This window comes from Solea senegalensis, linkage group LG7 (genome assembly GCF_019176455.1).
Source record: "Solea senegalensis isolate Sse05_10M linkage group LG7, IFAPA_SoseM_1, whole genome shotgun sequence".
NCBI classification, from domain to species: Eukaryota; Metazoa; Chordata; class Actinopteri; order Pleuronectiformes; family Soleidae; genus Solea; species Solea senegalensis.
This window is the reverse complement of record NC_058027.1, coordinates 19,553,137-19,576,120: the sequence shown is the minus strand read 5'-3', so window position 1 is coordinate 19,576,120 and position 22,984 is coordinate 19,553,137. Positions and strand designations below refer to the sequence as shown.

Here is a 22,984-nt window from a genome sequence, read left to right as displayed (position 1 = left end):
AGCGCAGTGTGTACGAACCACTTTGTCCATGATTTCCTTGCCCCTTATCTGTCTCCCTCTCTTGTCCTCCCTGTTCCACTCACCTCTTCCATTTTTTCCATCTTTCAAGCTTGCTCATCCTTTCCCCTTGTCTTCCACTCCCTTTTAACTTCCCTCTCTCCCCTGCATTTCCCACCACTTTATCCGTGATGGCATTTTCCTCCTTTTCTGCCCTTTCCCCTTCCTCCCTTATTCCTCCTCTTGCCAGTAAAACAGAAGTAGCAGAAGGCTAAAACAGGAGAGCAGGGCCGCCAAGCTTTAAATCACATTTATAAGGATTTGGTTAGCATAGTAATAACACAATCACCTGACAAGGTCTGGGAGAGGAGGAGGAAGCAGTCTGTGTTTGTGCATATGCTTGCATACTTGGAGGTGCACACATGTTCTGGAGCGTCTTGTGCATATTTGTGTGTATGCGCGTGTAGGTCAGGGTGTGCCTGTGTGTAAATGTGAGTATCCATGTGAAAAGAAGAGTAGAGTAAGGGTATTATTCTTAGCCTCGCACAGAGCCCTGTGTGTGTGTGTGTGTGTGTGTGTGCGCGCGTGTCTGCGTGTTAGTGGATGAATGGGCTTTTGAAGGTGAGTCGAGGCTCCTAGAGTCATAATGAGGACAAACGCTGAGCTTTACTGTTATCAAGATGCTTATGACACGGTGTCAGAACGTGACAAGCAATACGGGGAGAATTTACATTGCATTTGGTATCTTTACTTTTTCCACAGATGACTTTATGTCACCGCAGCTACGGACGACACCAACGAGGCAGTTAGCAAGAGGATGCCGTGCGACCAAGGTCACGGGACTGGATTTGTATCCATAACATCCCACATAATAATATGTGAGATGGGCATTAGCCTTTAAACAACTACCCAAAATGATAACTTTGAAATGTCAATCAACACACTTTATCTTAAATATGTATTATACTTTTCAAATGTTAAATTTAACACGCAAAATCTCATATTCGTGTTTTTTCTCAAATTGTTTTCCTTCATTTTAAATTGTTATACACTATTTTAACATGCAGTAAATTGTAAATAACTGCCATATATTGAAAGTCACCTTGGAAAAAAGGGCAAAAGCACTTACTCACAGAACATTTTCTGGCCAGACGGACTTTTTAGGCATAGGTGTTAAAGGGTCAAGTCAAAATAAAAACTGTTAACAAGACTCTGTGTATAAATATGCTGCATTTTGAACACATCATGCTCACACCCTGTTCACTCTAATCTGAAAGGTCCAAATTTGCAATGTTCTGTAAATAAAAGTCATTATTATGAATTCACGTGTTCCACTTGATGTCAGCAATAGACACAGCAAGTGACGAGATGCTTGGTAGTGATCGTTCAATGTGTCCAACTGAAATCCCCTCTCCTCCTGGACTTGTAAGTCATTTCCTGCAACTTGCATGCTGCACATTTAAAACTACAACAAAAATAGATGTAAGTATGTTTTTCACGATTGCTGAATAATCGGCTCTGAAATCTAGTAGATGGAATAAGAAAAGGAAAATAAAAAGTAAATACATGTTCAGGTAATGAGGATAAATTAGTGTACATAATTTATTCTTTTTATCTCTGGATGTGCAAAAAAAAAAATCAAATGGACTATCCTCACTTTAGTTAAGAGCTTCCTTGGGGAGCAAAGTGAACAGAATCCTGGGACCTAAGGTGAAGTATTATTTTATTAATGCAGTCACTCATTCATTAAATAACATGAATTCTTTGTGTTCTGCCAGTACAGCCAACCTCATTTCTGTCCCATTTTCTCCTCTCTGTCCTTTTTCTTTCTCTCTCCACTTTAATTTGAATTTAGTAAAACATCCGTTTTCAATGCTCTCTCCCTCTCTCTCTCTGGTACACACACACTGTAAGACTGCTTCACTAAGATCATTTTGTCATAACAGCGCTTTATTCGTTCATATTCTTTATAACACCCTGTAACACACACACACACACACACTCACGCACGCACACACACGCTGTCCCTCAGATCACTTAGCTGGTGTGAACATGGGAGTAGACAGAGGAAAGGGAGCTGTCCAACACGGCCAGAGTTTATGTTCACAGGAGCTGTCTGTCTGTTCTTCAGCGACAGAAATTCATAGGCACCAAATTACATTAAAAAGATGGACATAAAACTTTAATGGAATGATAAAAAGGAAAGGAGGAAGCGTGGGTCTCCTTTTCTCTGTTCTGTCATTAGCCCCTCTACTTCCCTCTCTCTCTCCCCCCCTCAGTTCCTCATTACCTTTTTCTGTTCTCTCCATCTGTCTTTCCCGGCCTTTTTCCTCACTATTTTCTTCATCTACTTGTCTCTCTGCTGTCCCTTGCTGCTCTCGAAAAACTTGAGAGCCTCGGCTTAGATGAGGTGAGACTAAAACCATGTTCAAACACACACAAAAAATGAAAGAATAAAAATTGTAAGAGGAAGGAGAAAAAAAAGAACAAGAGAGGCAAAAACTAATTTCAGAGAATCAGAGAATGAAGGTCCATGTCACCATATAATACAGTGTAGTATATACTCTATGGTAAAGTGGGGATCTTGCAACTGTCATTATGAAGGACTCTACTTACGTGTAAAAACCACAGAACAACCTTTTACTAATTTTTAAATTGTGCTTCCCAACCTCAGTTTCCCCCCCGAGTCGAGAAATATCTTACATGCCCCCCAGTGACACTTGGTCCGAGCCTTGAAACTGCAACGCTAATTCCCCATTTCGTAGACCCACTTGTAGGGGGACGGTACCTCATTCCCACAATGTCAACAGTGTCAGCCATCTTTGCTAACAGTTAGGCTAACAGGACCAAGTGTCACTGGTGGGCATGTGAAGATATTTAAGGGTTGGGAAGAACATTTTTTCAAAATACTACCCTATTCCAGTAATACAAAGCTAAATGCAAATCGGTGACGTATTCCTTTAAGGGGTGTGACTGATAAGCTGATGAGGAGGACAAGGAGGTGTGTTCATGTAAATGTTCATGACCTTTTCAGTCGTCCACATGGAGACCAAAACCTGGTCCCAGAACTGCTTTTCTGAGGAACTGGTGAAGTTGAGGTTGAGGTCAGGGTTAAGCATTAAAAGGTACGGATAAGGTGAGGGGTGTTTAGGTTGTCTAAATGAGTAGAAGTCAATGCAGTGTCTACCTCCACAAATCTGTGTGTGTGTGTGTGTGTGTGTTTGTTAGTGTGCATATCTGAGAGATGTTAAAATGATGGTGTTGAATCTATTGAACACACACACTGAGAACATGATTTCACTCTCACAACTCACAACAACACAAATATTGTCCCCTATAAACTAGACACAAGTTGTGTGTGAGAGCGTGTGAGGGCACATGAGAGTGCGCGTGTGTGTGTGTTAGCCAGAGGGAATTCAGTTCTGCAATGCAAAGTAAAACACAGAGGACCATAATTTAATGTATACTAAATGCAGTTTGTTTACGACTGCACGTGTGCTTGCGTCAGTGCATGCACATGTGTATGTATACGTACAGCAGCACACTCACTCCTGTGTACATGTATCCAGTGTATGCAAATCTCAGCTGCTTAATGATAATGTATGTGATAATAGCGTGGTACTAATTAATTTATAACTTTGCACTGAGGAGGCTGTTCCAGTGGCTAATATGATTCTATTACAGCAATTAGCCCACAATGACACTGGCTAGGTCACTCACACTCACACACACACAACTCAGTTATCTCTGTCAGCATTTCACCTTATCTTGCTTGTGTTGAAGTTTGCACCATCACCACCTTCATTTTTAATGTGCCCTTAGATTAGATTCCTTTATTTTGGTTTAATACGAACAAAAGACAAAACAGCGGCAGAAACAAAACGCTTATAAGGGATGGGGCATGATTTTTTGGGATAGTCGCTATGAAAAATTGCAGTACACAGGAGGTTCTGGTGTTCGGCAGCCTTGTTACAATCAAACAAAGGAAATCAAACACCAAAGTAAGAATATAAGATAAGTGAACTTGCTGATGGAAATCTTTGGATTTTCAACTTTGGTGTGATTTACAAAGTTCAGTTTTCATCCAGAAAAGGATATCTAACTGTGAGATACGGTGAGGGAACATCTATCCATCCATTTTCTATTGCTTTGTCCACCACAGGAGGGTCACGGAGGGTGCTGTGCCAATCTCAGCTGACCTTGGGGCGATGGGGGTGGTCACACCCTGGACAGTCCATCGCAGGGCCACATATAGAGACGAACAACCATTCAACCATTCACTCTCACACCTACAGTCAATTTAGAGTATCCAATTTACCTAATCACCATATTGCATGTTTTTGGACTGTGGGAGGAAGCCGGAGAACCCGGAGAAAGCCATGCAGAAAGGCCCTTGTTCCAACCGGGTCTTCTTGCTGCAAAGGCAAGAGTGCTAACCACTACCGGTGAATAAACATATTCTTAACACATCATAGGCTTAAGCAGGTGTAGATTTTAATTCAGTGAGCCTTTACTCAAGTGTCTTTTCCCTCTGACCCTGTTGGCAGCCGTTATTCACAGCAAGTGTCCAGATCTCAGATGGGTCCACGGTGCACATGGCGGAGCATGCAGCAAAGTCAGCAATGACAATAATATATCAATACTTAATTCAACCACAATTCAGAAATGAAGTTGACCTGTCCTGTGTTCACTGGAAATAATGTGAAAATGAGTGTACTTACGATCCTCCGCGGTGTGCAGGGTCGCCCACGGTCCAGCAGTCTGCCCGTGTGTGTGTGAAGCCACCACTCTGAACATGTAGCGTGTGAACGGTGACAGGCCGTCCACACGGTAGGAAAAGGTGCCCGTTACATTTTCCAAAAGCCTAGGAGGGGACGGACACACACCAGAATCAAAATTAGCCATGTTTAAACCTCCAGTTTGTAATTTTCTCCTTTAATATTTTTTTTTCATCTTATTTGGTAATAACCTCTTCACATCCTGAAAGCGTCAGTACTATTATAGAACTGACCAATCATTTCATTTCAGACCTTATGGCATACCTATTTCTTAGTAATTTACCATAATCTGCATGCATAATGCCCGTGCTCTCACGATGCATGACATGCTGAAGCAGAGACCTTAGCCAGAAGTTAGCAAGAAAGTCACAAAAAAGGTATTCCAAATTTAGTTCCATTACATACATCAAATTCCAGTATTTTGGGGACAATGCATAGAAAAGAGAGTAGACACATATACAGTATTGTGGGAATATTGGTATTCTGTTTATTGTATGTGTGTTATGTGTTATGATGTTTATCTTAGGTTCAAGACACAACATGAAACACTCATTTCCCAGGTTTCCCAGAAACGTCAACGTGTTTTGTGAAACGCTTCCTTAAAAGTTACGTTAAAATTGACTTTTGACACTCAGAACCACAGCACACATTTCTGAGTGAATCTTTATTTAAAGTGCATCCATACAAAAGTGTCAAGGGACGTATCTCACATGATCCCTAAACAGTAACTATATTGACAAAATGCACACTATTTCCATTGCTTCTTTATCATATTCTTGTGTCAGACCTGATCCCCTGTCTTATAATCATACAAAGGAATCTGGGACAAGTAAAAGAATATTGTCATAAATGAGGGACCGTTGACCATTTAGCATGAGATAGATAGAAGGGATGAATGAATGAATAAATCAGGGAACAATGAGATTTCCATAGCAGAGGAGGAGGAGGGCATGGCTGTCTGATATATAATACATGTAGCTAGTCATTTATTTATTACCGCAGAATGAGAGCCTCCTCTTCTTGGATTAAATTGCAATTTGTTGTCAGGAAGCATGTAATGAATACATATCAGATGCACACCCTCTCTCTCTCTTTTTATTCTATCACATTTTTCCATCTCCTGTCCCGTCTCTGATTTTTTTTTTTTCCTCTTTTGGCTTTCTGAATCTGACCGTCGTCTCCACGGCTCATCCCCTTCTCTGTATTTCTGACGCTCCGTCATACTGATGTGACACATTCAGCTGTGCGGTATAATGTACCTCTTGGTAGGTACATGTATATGCTTCTGTCTCTGTTCAGGTGATCATGTATGTCAAAAATATCCGGGTCTAGTGTGTCTGTCTTGCTCATATTTCTCTTTGTTAACATGCAAGTTTGTGCCAACTTCTCCACTCCTGTGTGATTCTTTGTGTGTGTGCACTTTTATTCTCACCTTATCACCGGCCTCTGTGGGGTTGTCCTCATGTGCAGGCTGTAGCGGAGTGGGCCTGGTGCATTGGCGTGCACAGGACGGGACCAGGACACATTCAGACTGGTAGTAGCAGAGTGTGTCAACCATGGAGGTAATAACCCGTCTGGAGCTGTGAGGAGAGAGAGAGACTCCAGTACTCCAGTTGTGGTTTGACTTGAACAATGATGACTCAGATTCAGACTCAGACTAACTGTAGCAATGAATGCGTTCTGCGTTCTGACTCTGAATTTGAATATGCAGACCAACAATTTTTGGGTTAGGTATTATTGAAGGTAAGCAAAATAAAAAGAGCTGATACTGAGTCTCATTCCACGCTAGTTCTGTGAGATGAAGGCTCTCTACCCTGACCTTCTCTCAATACCACAGACAGACAGACTTCATACAAGACGACCTGAGGCAATCTCTCCATCTCTGAGAGGCCCCACCCATACGGATTTTATTGTGTTTGTCTTTTAGAGTCTTTTTCAGTTGCTTTTGGGCCGGGTCTTACATTAGTCACACTCGTACCGCTAAGCACAAGCTATAAAAAATATTATACATTATAATTTTCTTCTTTCATTGAGCTGATTTATTTTCACCAACATCTGTCTTAATTATTGATATCAAATACTAATTAATTTTGAAACATTTTAACCCTTTAAATGCCAGGTTTTTGTCATGATGCCACCATATTGTGTGTCAATTAAAGTGCCTTAGAAATTAAGTTGGATTGGATTAGATGTTTTTAAAAACTGAAAATATAGCTTTCAATATACTACATGCAAAAAGCATTTTCTTTTGTGTTGACGTATTACAGTCTTTTCTACATGTCAGTGATTAGCAGCAACACTTGTGACACTGCCATCTAGTGTAAATAGCATGTTTTTTCTCCATATGCTGAATATGGCCAAAATAATCAATTCCAAGGCAAAAGCCCATATTGACACCCAGATATAATATAATGCATGTATTATGCTTTAAGGAAAGTGAGATCAAACCTTGCAGCTTGAATGGGTTTCAATAGGACATGTTTTGCACTTAAGAGTATGAGTGTAACACTTGATTGTTGACAGTGTATTTTAGCCTGACTGCAGAAGCTGAGCTGGAAATAGCAAGATCAAACAAAAATACACAACCCTGCCATAATTCATGCCATATCCATGAACACAGCCAAAATCAAAAACCAAAAAAAACAAACAAAGGGTTAAACGTTCCAAGTTTAAGTGTTACATGGAGCAAGGAAACAAAAAATATTTACATTTAAGAAGCTGGAAAATCAGCTTAATACTCATTCAGATTAGTTGATTATCAACATTGTTGATGATAATTTAGTGTTGAATGAATAATGTATTTATAGATGAGTGATCAATTAATCGTTGTAAACCTGAACATTTGATAAAATGGCAAAAAAAAAGATAAAAGTAATAGACCTTGTAAAGAAAATGTCACAAAGAGTGGTCAGATTTATTCATGTACTATAACCACACACTCACACACTCTCCCTCTCTCCCAGTAGTGGCTCTCTCCTCCAACTGAACATGATAGCATAGTGTTAGTGTTGAAAACATCTTGATTCAGTCTGATGGCTGTGCTCTCAACAGAAACCGAGGAAGCCCAAATAAAGACAGAGCAAGAAAGCGATAAAGACAACAAACTCAAGGAGGGAACGAGAGTGACCGGAGTGTTTCGCGATGTGAGCGGAGAGGAGGATAAAGTGATCCTACAATCAGACCCATGAGTGTCTTCACACAACAACAAGACTGATTGCTCAAGACATTCTAAAGATAACACACACACGCACACAAATGTCCGTCTTGTGAGGACAGAGAAGACATAACGTCGTGTCAGACTGTCCTCACTCACAACAGTGGTTTTATGACAAAAAGTGTCTCAAAAACATCACTTAATCATCATTTAATTTAGTGGATGAATTATTATATGCTTAACTGATATTCATAGATTGATAGGGTAATTTAATTTGTGAATTAAATTGTATTCATCTGTTACTAGTTTACTGTAGGTTATTAGGTCATCTCCTGTGTGTGTGTTTGTGTGTATCTTTACTGAAACATACATTGATTTCTGCCTCTCTGAAAGATAGACAGACACGCACACACAAACACATACACCTCAGACACACACTGTTGGTGAGCCTGTGTCTCTCTCATGCTGTGTTAGCAGGTACAATATCAGAGGTGTCACTAATCGTTTTAAACTATGCACTTTTATGTTCACTTCTCTCTCTCTCCGCTCCCCTCCTCCTCTGCTCCTCTGTCTTTGGCTTGGCTATCTTCTCTCTGTTCTTTCACAGAACAAGGACGCATCAAGACAGTTTGCCTTAAAGAAGTCTAAAGAGATGCCAGAGGCACAGAGGTAAAAAGAGAGATAGAAAGAGAGGAAACGTCTGGTATTTAAAATTTATACTTTCTTATGCCTTTGTTTTGAACTTGAACAGCAGAACTTTCCAAAGTCTGTCTTTTGTTATTCTCCAACTAAGACAGGGGTGTGGTGTGTCTTCATAATTTTATAGAGAGAGACAGGTGGAGACATGTGTGTTAAAAATGTGTGTTATTACAGACACTTAATACAGTAATTACTATCTGTTCTGGTCAGCTTGAACATTTATCTGCAAAAAACAAGCACATTTCTTCCAACAAAAAAAGCACATTGTGTAATTATATCTATACAGTATATATATATATATATATATATATATATGTATATATATATCGGTATCAGCAGATACTGGCAAAAAGTCCAATCCTGCATTCCTAATCACTTGCTTGATGTCAACCAAATTATATTTTAATTGTATCAATCTGAGAATTATACCATGTATTTCAACACACATCTGTAATATTTGAGAAGTCTTTAAATCACTTTATCAATTTATCATATGAGTACGCATCAGATCAAGACAAACAGATTTGTACACTCGACGTGTGCAGACATAGATTTCAAAACCTGTGACATAGTGGGTGGATCTGGGTGTGAATACCTGCTGGAGGTGTTGTAACATTGAGTGGCAGACTCTCTACACAGCCCTGTGTGTTACACCCTCTGATCCAGAAGCTGTAGTTTGTGTAAGGCCGCAGGTCGGGCACAGACATCCAGCTGCCGACTGCTGTACTTCCATCTACTGCTCCATCACCATCTTAAAAGACAGAGAGAGAGAGAAAAGAGGGACACACATGTAAGGTTCTGGGACAGTGACGTCTTAAGGGTCATTAAGCTCCACAGGAACTTTGTATGAACACCTCAGGACATAATATGTATCTGGTTTTAAAGTAGACCTGGACCGGAATATTTAATATTTTTCTTTTATTATAATTCTGTAGCTTTCCTTTTTAGAGATTTGGGGTTTGCTTGTTTAGACCAACACAATCCACAGATCATGTGACATCTCACTCATGGTAGTGAACATCACACTTCAGTTGATATCCTCGATAAAGGAGAACAAAATAAAAGGATCTCAGTAGTCGTTGTTGCTATTGTTGGTGTTTTATGGCAGTAAAAAATAAAATGACGGTTTGATGACTGTTTGGGAACCTAGTATCTGCCAAACTTAGCTTGGCTCACGTTTCATTGTTCAGTCGTAATGATAAAGCTTCTTTGATCCACAGTTTAAACAGTAGTGTCTGTCTGAGATCCAAAATAAAACAGGGAAAAAGGATTCGGGACATCCCCAGTTGAAGGTCAGCCAAAGTGAACACGGAAAAAAACAACAGAGAAACAAAAAAAGCTCATCATAATCATTCACAAAAATCAGAGCCTTCTACTTTCATGATAACTGACATCCACTTACATAAATGATTACAATTATTATTATACACACTTATCTATTAGTGTCATCCAAGAAACAGCGGAAAAGTTTCATACAAGACACAGAGGAAACAGGAAAGAGAAAAGCAGGTAGAAGGGACTGAGACGTCAAGAGAGAGAGGAACAGTGACTGAGAATAACAGGGTGATCAAAGGAGAGAGAGAGAGAGAGAGAGACCTCTATATTGAGGTTATGCAAGGATAGTCAAAGAAAAAGGATCAGAAAATGGCACCGTGTGAGCCTATCCGGTATATTTAGATGGACACACACACCCACACATGCGCACAAACACATCAGTTACTGTATGTGTGAGCTGATGAAGGCAGCGTGTATCAAAGAAACAAGAGGTTATGGGTAACTAGAGCGAGACACCACCTCTCCCTCTACTCTCCACTCATTTGAATCTCTTTCCTCTGTGAGGTGCAGATCAAAGTCTCTGCCCCAGTCTGTGTGTGTGTGTGTGTGTGTGTGTGTGACAGATAGACTTGTGGATATGGGAAACTTCAAGAATCAGCATCCTCTGCTGTTTTCATTCATGTTCAGTTTTCGTCTTCTGCCTTTTCTGTCCATGTCCAGTCCACCTCACCTGATTTGTTGGTCACCGCTAATGTTTTTTCTTGTTTCACTTGCTATTCTTCGTCATCTGTCTATGTAAATCTCACATCTGCAATCATTCCGTGTATCGTGTTCGTCTACAGACGTGATAGACTTGGAATTGTTTTGAGTCAGTGGGTCACATGACATGAAAGTAATAAAACAAAGGGGTCTTTTTTTTGAATATTAAAAGTTGCAAACTAAAAAAACAAAACAATGAAGCATTGTTATCCAATACAAAGACATGCATTCTAGAGTAGTTCTAAAATAAAACATTGGTTTGGAATCAATTGACGACTGGAAATATTCCTCTAAATGAAAAAAAACACAAAGATCCAAAGATTCCTATGAAATATAAGAAATATAAAACTCTAATATAAAGAGTTGTGTCAATATTTTTGATTAATGATTCGCTGGAACATCTTTTGTTTGATTGCATGATCTCTCCTTTCCCGCTACTTTGAGACATTACTGCACTGAGGAGCCCTTTGTTCCTGCTCTTATTGTTGCTAAAAAAAAACATATAAAGCTTTAAAATATAAAGGTTCTTGGTTTGAATTCCTGTTTGACTGGGTCCTGAGGATTTTGCATGATCTGTGTGTGTTTGTGTGTGTGTGTGTGTTGGTAATTCAGCTTCCTCACACAGTCCAAAGACATGCAGATTGCCGTTACGTTGATTAGAAACTCAAAATTGATCATAATTGTGTAAATTGTTCGTTGTCTCTGAATGTTGGCCCTTGAGAGGCTCCAGCTCCCACAGGATAAGCTGTAAAGACTAAAAACTTCGGGGCAAATAAACTACTATTTCATGAATATGTGTATTTGAGTATGCGTTTGAATGGATGTTACCTGAGCTTTTGTAGTGCACTGTGTATCTGAGGTTCCCGTTTGGCCTGGGAGGGGCCGTCCAGCGTGCGCGCACGGATCGAGAGCTCTGATTGGTCAGCTCCAGCAGTATAGGGCCTTCTGGGACCATCTCTAATGTACGCACCTCCACCTGTAAAGACAGAAGAAAAACAAGAAAAAAAGCTCACTTGTGTTCAAGTACACAGAACAGACATAAACCACACTCACACTCATACACACTTTTATTTTATTTGAAACTTAGATTTTCCGTCGCATGATCTTTTATCCCTGTATTCTTTCAACGATCACCCCACTCTCTTCATTTCTTCTGCAGCCCCTTCACATCCTCACTTTCCACCTCACCTCACTTTGCCCTGACCATTTGGTCCGTCCTTCTCATTTCACTTTTACCCCTAAAGTCCCCACCTTTCTTCTCCCTTTTCCTGCCATCTCCTCTTCACACTACTCTTCCACCTCTCCTCTCCCCCCACCCCCACCTCCTGCTCTGCTGTGTCAGCTCATCCTGCAGTGTTTGACTAAATATGGCGTCCGTATTGGAAAAATGCCCCAAAATGCAGCCTGTTGACAGAGACGTCGTTGAGCATGGAGTGGCATTTCCTACCAAATGTCACTGTCATCACGCCAGCCCTCGTTATTGAGCCGAGAGGATCGATCACCCTTTATGATAGCCGGTGACACACACACACGCGCACACATGCACACACGCACACACAGGAGAAACACTTTTCAAATGTTTTTTACACATGCCTATCTGCATATTTATCATTTATGCGTGATAACATTTATGTATAAATGTAAAATCGTATTAGTAACACATAACATCATTTCTGGGATAAGTAGAACACAAGTCACTGACCAGCGGTCCCTTGCCACAGCCCTGTGCAGTGCAGGCCTGGACCCTGAGCAAGTGTCGGCTCCATGGAGAGAGGCCGTCCACCACAAAGAACCTCTGGACGTAGGACACGTTTGAAATGAGAACGCCATCCAGCCACACGCCATAGCTGGTTAAAACACCTGTCAACAGAGCACACGGAATGTTGTCATGTGTGTAATCATAGACTGTGTATAGATATGGATTTAGTGACGAGTGGAGCAAAAATAGAATTCTCTTGAACGGCCTTCAGGCATCAACTCTACTGATTTGTATGCAAGTCTATGAGGAAAATGAGCCTGAAAGTCAACGTTTTCAGGTCTTCTTCAACACACCATGATGTCCACTGTAAATGATGGTCCTATTTAGAGTCAAATAGATGAGAGTGTGCAGTCAAATAGGTGACGGTTCTAACAAAATAGATAGAAGTAAAAGTGCAGTGGTCAACACCAAGACCGCGCTGAAGTGACCTGATTTCATGTCAGACATCATAGAATGGTGCTTAGCTCAGTCCTTGTGAACAGGATTTAGGTATAACTGTAATCACTGTGTTAATCAGTTAATGGATATCTCTCTATAACACTTTTGCCACATACAACAAAGCACCTCATATGTACATATATATATATATATACACACACACATACATATATAAAAACACTTTTCTATAGCAATCAAAAATGTCCATTTGTGAGATTGTTTTTAATGTAATTGTTTAAAAAAGTGTGTCACGTGATCTCATTTTCAGAAACAGTCCATCACACACACACACACAGTTTACAGATGATGAGGAAAGGCAGCTAAGGTATGCCTGGATCACTGGGTTATGATGCAAATTTAAAATGACTTCACTTCTGCCAGTCAATATGTCCCGGTGTGAACCAGAGGATGAAACTGCACCAAAACTGACAAAGGTAACCAAAGAAATAACGAGGACAAGGGTCCAGCATGAACATACACACACAGGCACATGCGGGCTGTGCAGCAATTCTTCACTTTAATACCCTAAAAAACATAACAAACTACTGCCTAAACCTAACTTTATCCAAACTATGATTTTTAAATGAGGAGCACTGGTCCTGGCAAGGTGAGTGCTTGTGCCAGAAAAAGTCCTGAGAGGTAACAAAGCACAACACGCACGCACACAGACACACGTGCACCCACAGACTCATCTGCAAAGATGGACACTGCACACAAACATAGTGTAGACACACACGAGGTAAGATGAACACACATACACACAATCATTACATTACATTACATCCACCTAATAAAAAAAAATGAAAGAGTGTGATGCCAAATGCGCTTTTCCTTAATAAAAATGCATACAGAGGGCTCAAAAGATCAGTGCTAAGAGCTGAGAGTCTATTCTGCTTTAATCATGTGTGGGTTTTATTATTGCTCAATACAGATATACACACACACCTATCAGGGAAATGAAGACACAAAAACCCCACAGACGCCAAACTACATCTGGGAAGCTCTTAATGTGACCAATCTCATGCATGTGAGGGTGTATGTGTGCGTGTGTGTGTGTGTGTGTGTGTGTGAATAAGCCCATATCAGTATAGGTTGTAATAAAGACAGGTTGCAAAATGAAGCAGCAAATGCATAACAGGCTTATTTCCCCTCTTTGTCTGCGTGTTGCCCCGACCTAATCCCCGAGAGGATTATCCCCCACAAATCCCTGCGGAATTGGGGAGAAGGGGTGAGAGAGAGGAGGAGAGAGAGAGAGAAAAAAACACAGAATCTCCCTTCTCTGTAACTCATCGGCATCATCATCATCATCGTCGTCATTGTTGCCGTCCGTTTAGGAAAAAAAAAAGAAAAGAAGAGAAAATGAGAAAAAGAGCCACTGAGCCCTTCTTCCCTTTTTAAGCAAAAAAAAATTAAAGCTTTTTAAGCGTGAGATAATCGGGTAATCATGATTAAGTGTCTCCCTTGTTATAAATTTCTGTCATCAGATGAGAGAAGCTTTAAGTAATTTATCCAGGCTAATATGCACACACATCACAGGGTTTATGGCGCGAAATGCACTCGTGTGGCATTAAGCGTAAAACACACACGATTCACATTACACACATGTGCGCATTATGGAATTACACACACTTTAACGAGCGCGGCAGTATGTGCCCGTGTGTCGTACGTTGGGGTGAAATGGGCTGGGAAATCCTCAGAGGGTTTTCATCGTGAGCCGTTCATTTGGTTTCATAACATGTAGCGTTTGTTAATGCAAGTGTTGATAAGTTCTATGTTTAATGTGTTTGATCTATAAAAGCGCACAGTTCTGAGTGTGACGTGGGGAGCTTCAGTTCTTTGAAAATGTGTGGTTTCAGAGTTTTCTTGAGACGAAAAGATTGTTCCCAAACGCATCATTTCCACAGCATGTATTAAGATAGGCGCACCTGACAACAACAAGCACACGGTTCGGTTTGTGTTGTGATGTCTACTTCTTGGTTTCAGTCATTCTTTCTCTCAAAATTGTCCTTTTCGCAAAAATAACTGCTTTTACATCCAGAGATCTGAGACACCAAATTAAATCAAACGTGTCTTCCCTAATTGTTAAATTTAAATTTAAATTTGAACATCACAACGATAAAAGAACAGATTCTCTTTCCAAACTAAACATGCTGCTTTGCCTGAAATTTAAAACAAACACAACATGTCAATGTTTCTGCTCTTCTGCTTTATTCATAACATAAACTGAACTGACAAAAAAAATAAAGTTTGTCTCTACAGCAAGTCAACATCTGCTGCAGTTACAAAGTCGCTGCAGTTAAAAAAAAAAAAAAACTTTTATTCCTGAATTTGCCTGAAATGTTTTCTAAATTGTTTCTTTCCCTTTGAAACGTACTTGTTCCATAGTAGCTCATGAGCACAGCAGGTGGGCGACGAATCCCTATGGGTAAAAACTATGTAAAGTATGATATTAAATGATAAAATGTATGTGTTTCTTTTTGCCATTTGTTCAAGTATTTGTGTGCCTTTATAATAAACAGTGGAGTGATGACATTAAACGAGGGTGAAAGATGCGACATACAAATAACATCTACCATAACGTTAAAAAAACACAGTTGTAATGTTGTGGCAGGTCAGTGTATTTGTCCCTCATTTTTTCCAGTTAATTTAATCAATATGGGACAAGATAGTAAATCTAAGGTATATAATATGTGAAATGATTTGTGCACAATAATTCCAGGTCATTTATATTAAAACTTTAAGCTTTTTATACATTTTCTATTTATAATAGTTGACATAAAATAATAGATACAAAAAACAAGAATTTAACTGCAATATCTTGGATATGTAGTTTTACGAGTACAAACAATCGTCGAGACCTGACATAAGAGTGAAGCCAGTTATTTGCAGTACACAGTATGTATATATATATACTGTATATAAAAGAATATATATATATATACATGCATATTTTCTATATAAATATATATAGTGCCACAGTATTTGTATAGTGTACAGGTTGTAGGGTGAGCAATGAAACCCATGGTCCAGAGTTGTTCTTGTTTGTCCTTTTAACGTCTATAAATGATTCTGTGTAATACCGTAGATAGAAATAGCCTAAAACAATTATGCATTCACTCAACATCAAAACATATAAGAGTTTAATGTTATGGCCGCTGGATGTGGATTCTTTGATGCTAACTTACTTAGTGAAATACAGTGTTTTGTTACATTCATATGTTTTAGAATATCTGCATGATTTTTAATTTTTTTTTTTTTTAGACAGTGACGTACTTTAAATCAACCTGGTTCATCACAGTGCAGCTGATTGTAATGAAGATCAGAGGGATGGAGACGACCGAGCGAGCAGCACTCAGTGAGTCTGAGCTTCAGTAGCCTGCAGTTCTCTTTTCAGTCAAAAGGGAGCACTTTTCATCCACTTAAAGGAGCCTCGCCAAGCACTGCTCTCTCCTCGCCTCCGTTACTCCTGGCCTTGTTTTCTCTGAGGCCTTCATTCCCTGTCCTTTCAGTTTCCTTTTTTTCGCCCCCAAACTGTTTTTTTTTTTTTATCCCTCGGTCACCGATCTGGAAATGTACTCCTGTGTCACATGGAGGTAATCCCTGAACTGGATCTGTGGGTTCTGAGGCTGGGTTAAATACTGACACCTCCAATTCAAAGCTATGATTCAATTACAATTAAAATTCATAATGATACACATTTCTATACCTGTTCCTTTACCAGTCTTTTTCCTTTTGTCAAAGAAAATACTATTAATTACAAATACTAAATGCATTTAGCTCAAATTAAACATTAATTTAGAGGTTAAATGTTTGTATACTTTTGAATATGTATGATTATTTATCGGTCAGTTGGTGTAAAATGTGTGTCTTCTCACCATTTGGAGTGTCAGGAGGCATCCAGCTAACGTTTAGTGCATATGGAGACAAATGGGTGACCAGTGGTGCAGGCACGTTTTCTGGGGTGCTCTCCTCCGTGTGGGCCTGGCTGGCAGGGCTCGACGTGCACCCGCCTCCGGTGCAGGCCTGACGTAAGCAAACACACACACACAAGTGCATGAAGGAGAGGATGAAAAGTGATGCGGCACAATCAGGAAGATGACTCGGCAGGGTAAGGAGGGTTGGACACTCACAGCCACAGTGATGGTGTAAGTTGTTCCAGGCGTCAGGTCGCGAAGCGTGTAGTCTTCAAAGAGCTCTGTGCTGTTATGGGCAAGCACAGGCGGGGCGCCATCATGTGACAGGAAGATGGAGTAGAACTCCAAGACGCCATTGACCTGAGAGGGACGGATCCACCTGGAGATGGAATCATCTGCGTCAATTTGCCATTTGTTGCAGAGACGTTTCATAAGGAATTTGTATTTCTTCATAACTGCAAGACGTGCTCATCCACATGATATTATTTTACGCACATATTCCCTGGTAATAAATGGGGTTTGGTTTAGCCACAGCGAGAAACCAATGGTTAGACTTTTCCTGCAAGTAGCAACTTCCTCTCCATAAAAACATCTGCAATCTGCAAATAACCTTCCGACATTTGGTAAGCAGTTTGGCGGATATCCTTGCTTTGTTATATACCACCAGCTACCCCTTTTCCTCCTGATGTTTCGCCTCAAATACTTGTAAACAACATCAATATTGGTGATGTTTGCCTGACTGTTGAGTCTCATACCCAGGTGGTTACAAAGATGCCTCTCAGTCCTTACTGTGTTTATTTTCTCACTCTTTCAGACTCTTCTTTGCTTTTTTGGGTAAAGGAGAAAAGTGGCGTTTACACTAAAGTATCATGTATGTGCAAGAAGAACAGCCAATAGGAGCACACCCCCTCTCTATGAACTTCCCTGTGATTGGTTCAAGTCTCCTGTCATGGTCCTGGCTTCACCAAAGCTTAAAATAGAGTCTATCGGACGCACAGTAGGTCTCTCCAAAATCAATTCATTATCATTATGATGAAAATGACTGATCAATAATTTAAAATAAAATACAGCACTGTGTGGGAGCAGGGAGGTCCACTGTTGAGGTGCAATACAGCGCTTAAATAACTCATGAATGAAAAGAAACCAAAAACATTTTTCTAAACAACCCCTACAACTCTTACAAATCCCGGGGAGTAACTCAACCCTCCCAGTGTGTCAGCAGGGGGAGGCCATTTTAAAAAGTGATGGATTCCTTCCTTGTTTCCACCCATTAAAGCCCAGTTTTTGAATGACTGATGAGTGCATGTTAGCACACAATTAGCCACAGTGGCTAATCTATCACATTTATTATAAGATTTGTATGATGTCGATTGGCAGCGTGATGTATGTCCACTTCTGAAAAACTAAATCAAGGGGGAGTTGTAATAATCTGTGCCATAATTCACTGCAGTAATGGTTTTATACTATTGGTCAGAAAGTATGTTTTAGAAGTCGTGTGCAACAGATGCCTTTTTCTTTTTTAATAGTTACTACATTTTCTTATCAGGGGTTTGTCTGCATTTGTGACTGCGCATGTTTGACAGGTGACGTGGCGATCGCTGAGTAACATGCAATACACACTCCATGATAACGAACTGTATATATACGCATATCTAAATAAATCACGATATCTGTCTAAGGACGATTATATATTATCATATGATATAATGTATATAATTGTCCCACTGACATTATATCCTCTTGACCCTGTGTGTGTATTTCAGTAGAGTTTGGTACTGTCTTTTCAAAAACACCACGGATCATTTTTTGTGAGAAAATTATAATTTATCAGGATCATTTATGTTTGAAACTAGCCAGATGAGAACAAATATTATATACAGATGTGTGTCACTTTTGGGGGTTAAGTTATGGAAAGAACTTAGTGATGAATTGAAATTGTGTAAAACTCTTTTGGGGTGATGGAATGTAAAATAATTACAGCTTACAATATTAAGTGTCAGTTCATTACTATAATGTAAAGTGTTATGTTTTATGTATGTACTTAATTATTTCAGATTTTCTGGGTTTTCCCCTGGATTGTGCAGGATAGGCACACACACACACGCACACACACACGCACACACACACACACACACGCAGCTCACGCACACACGCACACACACAAACACACACACACACACACACACACACACACAGAGTCACACGTGTACACAAGCAGGAGAGAATTTGCACATGAATCTGATAAAATGCAGATTTGTCTCCTCTGTCCTTTCCTTCCTACAAGTGACTAGAGTCAAGAAAAGGAAAATATCATCCAGAAAAATCTGTGTGTTTACATGGTGGACACTTTCACTTTCAAACGTTAAATAAAAACCTGTTAAATGTATGTTTTAACAGTTTTGTGCAGTCACACAGTGAGTTTCCCGTACATTAATGTGGATTGTGTCTCACAGCTGTATGGACTTGACACAAATAAGATTTGTGAGCAAGTGTGTGTGTACGTGACTTACTCCACCAGGATTGTATGAGAGTCTAGCAGTGTAAGTTTTGGTGCTTGAAGTGGCCCAGGAGGAAGCTGAGAGGTCAACACTGTAACTTGTGAACTGTTGGTGCAGCCCACAGAAGTGCATGCACTCAGGAGCAGTACATGAGTGGTGTACACGCCAAGACCTGCAAAGTAAATCAACAGAGAGAGCGCAAGAGAAGCAGAAAGATGCAAAAGTTCAGATTTACATCACAAAATCTGGAATTATACTGTTAAGTCAAGTTCCTTTCAAAGTCTTTGTCCTGAAGTACAAGACTAGTCCTGACTTGTGCACTGATAGAATTGGACTGTAGCTTTGACTGCATCTAGACCTCAAACCTGACTAATAAACGGCACAGAATTAATCTCTGCACTCAACCATGACCCCTCCCCCAATCTCTTTCCTTCTACAGCCGTAAACTTTTTTGATCATTGTGTTTTCCTACAGTTGTTTCTCTCCACCCATCACCGCTTGCATCAACAAATCTCCATCTGTCTCACTCTCCGTTACAGTCTATTCTTGCACATATTGTATAATTACTGCGTCCATAATCCTCCCAATCGCTGTGAACATCAGCCACTCAGCATTATTAACTCAGCATGGATGATATGTGCTCTCATGCCTTCAATTAGCTTACAAACACACACACACACACACATTTGGGTAGTGAATTATTTTAAAAGCATGTGTTATGTTGGGTTGCGTGTGTGTGTGCGTGTGTGTGTGTCAGCTCTATTCAATGCAAATATAATGTCATAGGATGACTCTCCTGTGTGCACCCCTGTATGTGGTGTGGTGTGTTTACTATGTGTGTGTGTGTGTTGTGTTTCTACTCACAACCAGGTGCAGTATTGTATAATCTCAGCAGTGTGACAAGTGTTTCAGGCATTTTTTAATTCTCTTTATCGATGGATTTCAAAGTGTTTGTATGCATTGGCGCTAATGTGTACTGTTCTTTGTTTCTCCGCTGCTCTACATTTGTGTGTGTGTGTGTGTGTGTGTGTGTGTGAGTGTGTAGCTCTCTTTTTCAAAGTGCAATTCCCTTGGTTAGCACTGAGATGCTCTTTCCTCTTTCAAATGCTAATCCCCCCCACTTCATTTTACTTCGCTCTTCCCCTTCTTCTCCTTACACCAAGGCGTCGTCCCTCCACTGTCACAGCTACACCGCAGCACACACACAGAATACAAACACACGCACACACACACACACACTATCCATTTTACCAGTGATGTTGTGTTGTCTGTCTCTGCCCCTGTAGACCATGTGGTTGTTGTGATAGAGGAGGTACTCTGTAATGCGTCCATTGGGCCTGTGATTAGAACAAAAAACAAGAATGAGAACAAGAATTTATTTATGGTAAAAAAAAAAAAAAGCCTACCAAATATGTAAACCTAAACTACTGCACCTATTTAGACTTTATGTTAATGATGACAATGTTTATTACCTTCCTGGAGGTTCCCAGGTTACATGAAGAGCCGACGGGTAAGAGGCTGCAACTGCGGGTGAAACATCGTCTGGAGCTGAAATGAAAAGTCAAATAAATGTCAAATATGAAGCTTGTGTCTGTTACAATAAATGGTTGGTGCAATAAATGCAAATGAGGAAACACTATTTGCTACATTTGACACACGTTTGACCAAATCAACTGTAATATAACTGTTGTGTAAACAGTGTCATAATAACAACAACAATGAAGATAATATACATTAGATAAAGCTTTGAACAGAAAAAAAGGGGCCTCCAATTAATGTATGCAATATGAGTGGACCTCGTGAAAAATGTAGTAATAATTTTCTGAATGAATTGTTTGAAGCACAGACGTTTGGCAAATGGCAGCTTTAAACAAGTTCTTCCTCGTACGGTTCAGTCTTGTAACTCGGCGCTCAGGGAGAATCAATACAGTAATCCGTTTTTTTTCTTTTGCTGCAAATTGATTTTTGCCGTCTCTGCACTGACCCCTGCCATCACATTATCTCCTCAACAAGGCCAGTTAGTCCAACTCAGATTAATGTAGTGACTAACGTGAGGAAAATTCTTTCTTCCCCTTTCCTTATATCTTCCTTCATTGACCTCCCTGGTGAGACAAATGTAAAATTCACTATTCCTTTCATTCAGTTGCAACATCCATTTTATCATTTGTGTTTTGCCCCGTCCCACAGTCTAATTTCCTTCATCCTACTTATTCCATCCTGACTTCATCCCCTCTGTCTTGCCTCTCTGCTCTTTGTCTCTTTCCATTCTTAGAGAAACATGATGAACGTTTAGAAGTGTGTCTGTGTGTGTGTGTCCACACGCACAAACAACTCACAATTACTGAAATGAAAAAGACACCTTCCAAAACATAGTTTAATTAGTACAATAATATATTAAAATGAGAAATATATCAACATAGAAAATCTGAACAGTTGAATTCTGAGACAAAACAAGAGTCCGTACCCAAAAGAGGGCCCACTTTTGTCTCATAGACTTGATCTGACATAGACCAGAAAACCATCGTCTTCATATTGTGCCACAGATCGGTCCTCAGACTCAAACATAAATAAGCTCTTTCATCACTCACACAAGGGTCACAGTATAAAGAGTCAGAAAAGGACAGTCGAGTGCTCTAAACAAACCGAAAACTCTCAAGCGGCTTTAGATCGTGGCAAAACACGAGTCAAACAATCGTAGAAGACAGAAAGAGGCAACAGCTGCTGTAACAACTCCCATCTGCACAAATACATGTTATTTGATGTGATGTGACCTGTGAAAAGGATATGATTTGGTCATATTGTGGAACCTTAGCCATAGCTTTATAGTCTTACCTTCCTGCAGGGTTGTAAAGCTCGATCTTAAATCATCACTATCACCGTAAGGAGCACTCTCAGTGCAGCCAACGGGACTACAGGCGCTGACAGTGACGACGTATCGCGTGGACGGTGTTAGACCAGATAACACACCTGAGGGGGAGGAGATGGCAAACACTTTACAGACAGAACAAGGCAGAGAATACAGATAGACAGGAAGAACTTTGTTGCCGATAAAGGTAATGGAAAATATCATATATCCTAATTTTGTAAACTCTGACTGCTGAGTTTTTGTGTTTTAGTTTCAACTCTACATTGAAACAGCAAAATGATATGAAAGTAGATTTATGGTCAAGAGGTTATATGTCTACAATGATAATTTGTGGTTTCATGTTATTCCACGAGTCGACTTTTGTGCCAAACCGATAACAAAAGATTCTCTCGAGTCACTCTTAAGAGGAAGCAGTCACAAGGCAACAGTGACGTTGTCCTTTGACTACAAAAAGCTGATCATTGTCATCCTTAAACCCAAGTGAAAGTGTATGCCAGGTGTTCTTTTGACTTCACAGTCATACAAATCTGTTTAATGCATCTTTGTGTTCACAAGATCAAGCCCATTTTTTTAAAGTCACAGTGGCCTTGACTTTTGGCTTTCAGCCACCAAATTCGAATCAGCCGACCTGCGAGTCCAACTCAACATTTCTAACAACTCTGAAGAAATTCCCTCTTAGTGTTCTTGAGATATTGTGTTCAGAAGAAAAGGGATGGATGGAGAATCCAAAAGCATAATGTGTTGTGCCCGCCATGCTTTATATGGCTACACCCCTTTAACTGTCTGCTTTTAGTATTTATTGGGCCCTGTTACTACCTACGCTTGCGCGTGTAAGTGCGTCAGTCGA

General features: G+C 40.1%; 1 protein-coding gene across 1 annotated transcript in view; it reads right to left on the bottom strand.

The window, feature by feature from the left end:
* LOC122772635 (usherin-like) overlaps positions 1-22,984 on the bottom strand; it is a 111,561-nt gene that overhangs the window by 7,142 nt on the left and 81,435 nt on the right. The window contains exons 39-49 of the mRNA XM_044030822.1: positions 22,104-22,238; positions 20,744-20,819; positions 20,523-20,608; positions 19,284-19,443; positions 16,990-17,152; positions 16,735-16,882; positions 12,365-12,522; positions 11,491-11,638; positions 9,224-9,379; positions 6,208-6,355; positions 4,719-4,861 (exon numbers count right to left, since the gene is read on the bottom strand). Of these exons, the coding sequence (XP_043886757.1) occupies positions 4,719-4,861; positions 6,208-6,355; positions 9,224-9,379; positions 11,491-11,638; positions 12,365-12,522; positions 16,735-16,882; positions 16,990-17,152; positions 19,284-19,443; positions 20,523-20,608; positions 20,744-20,819; positions 22,104-22,238 (1,521 nt within the window). The remainder of the gene's footprint in view (positions 1-4,718; positions 4,862-6,207; positions 6,356-9,223; positions 9,380-11,490; positions 11,639-12,364; positions 12,523-16,734; positions 16,883-16,989; positions 17,153-19,283; positions 19,444-20,522; positions 20,609-20,743; positions 20,820-22,103; positions 22,239-22,984) is intronic.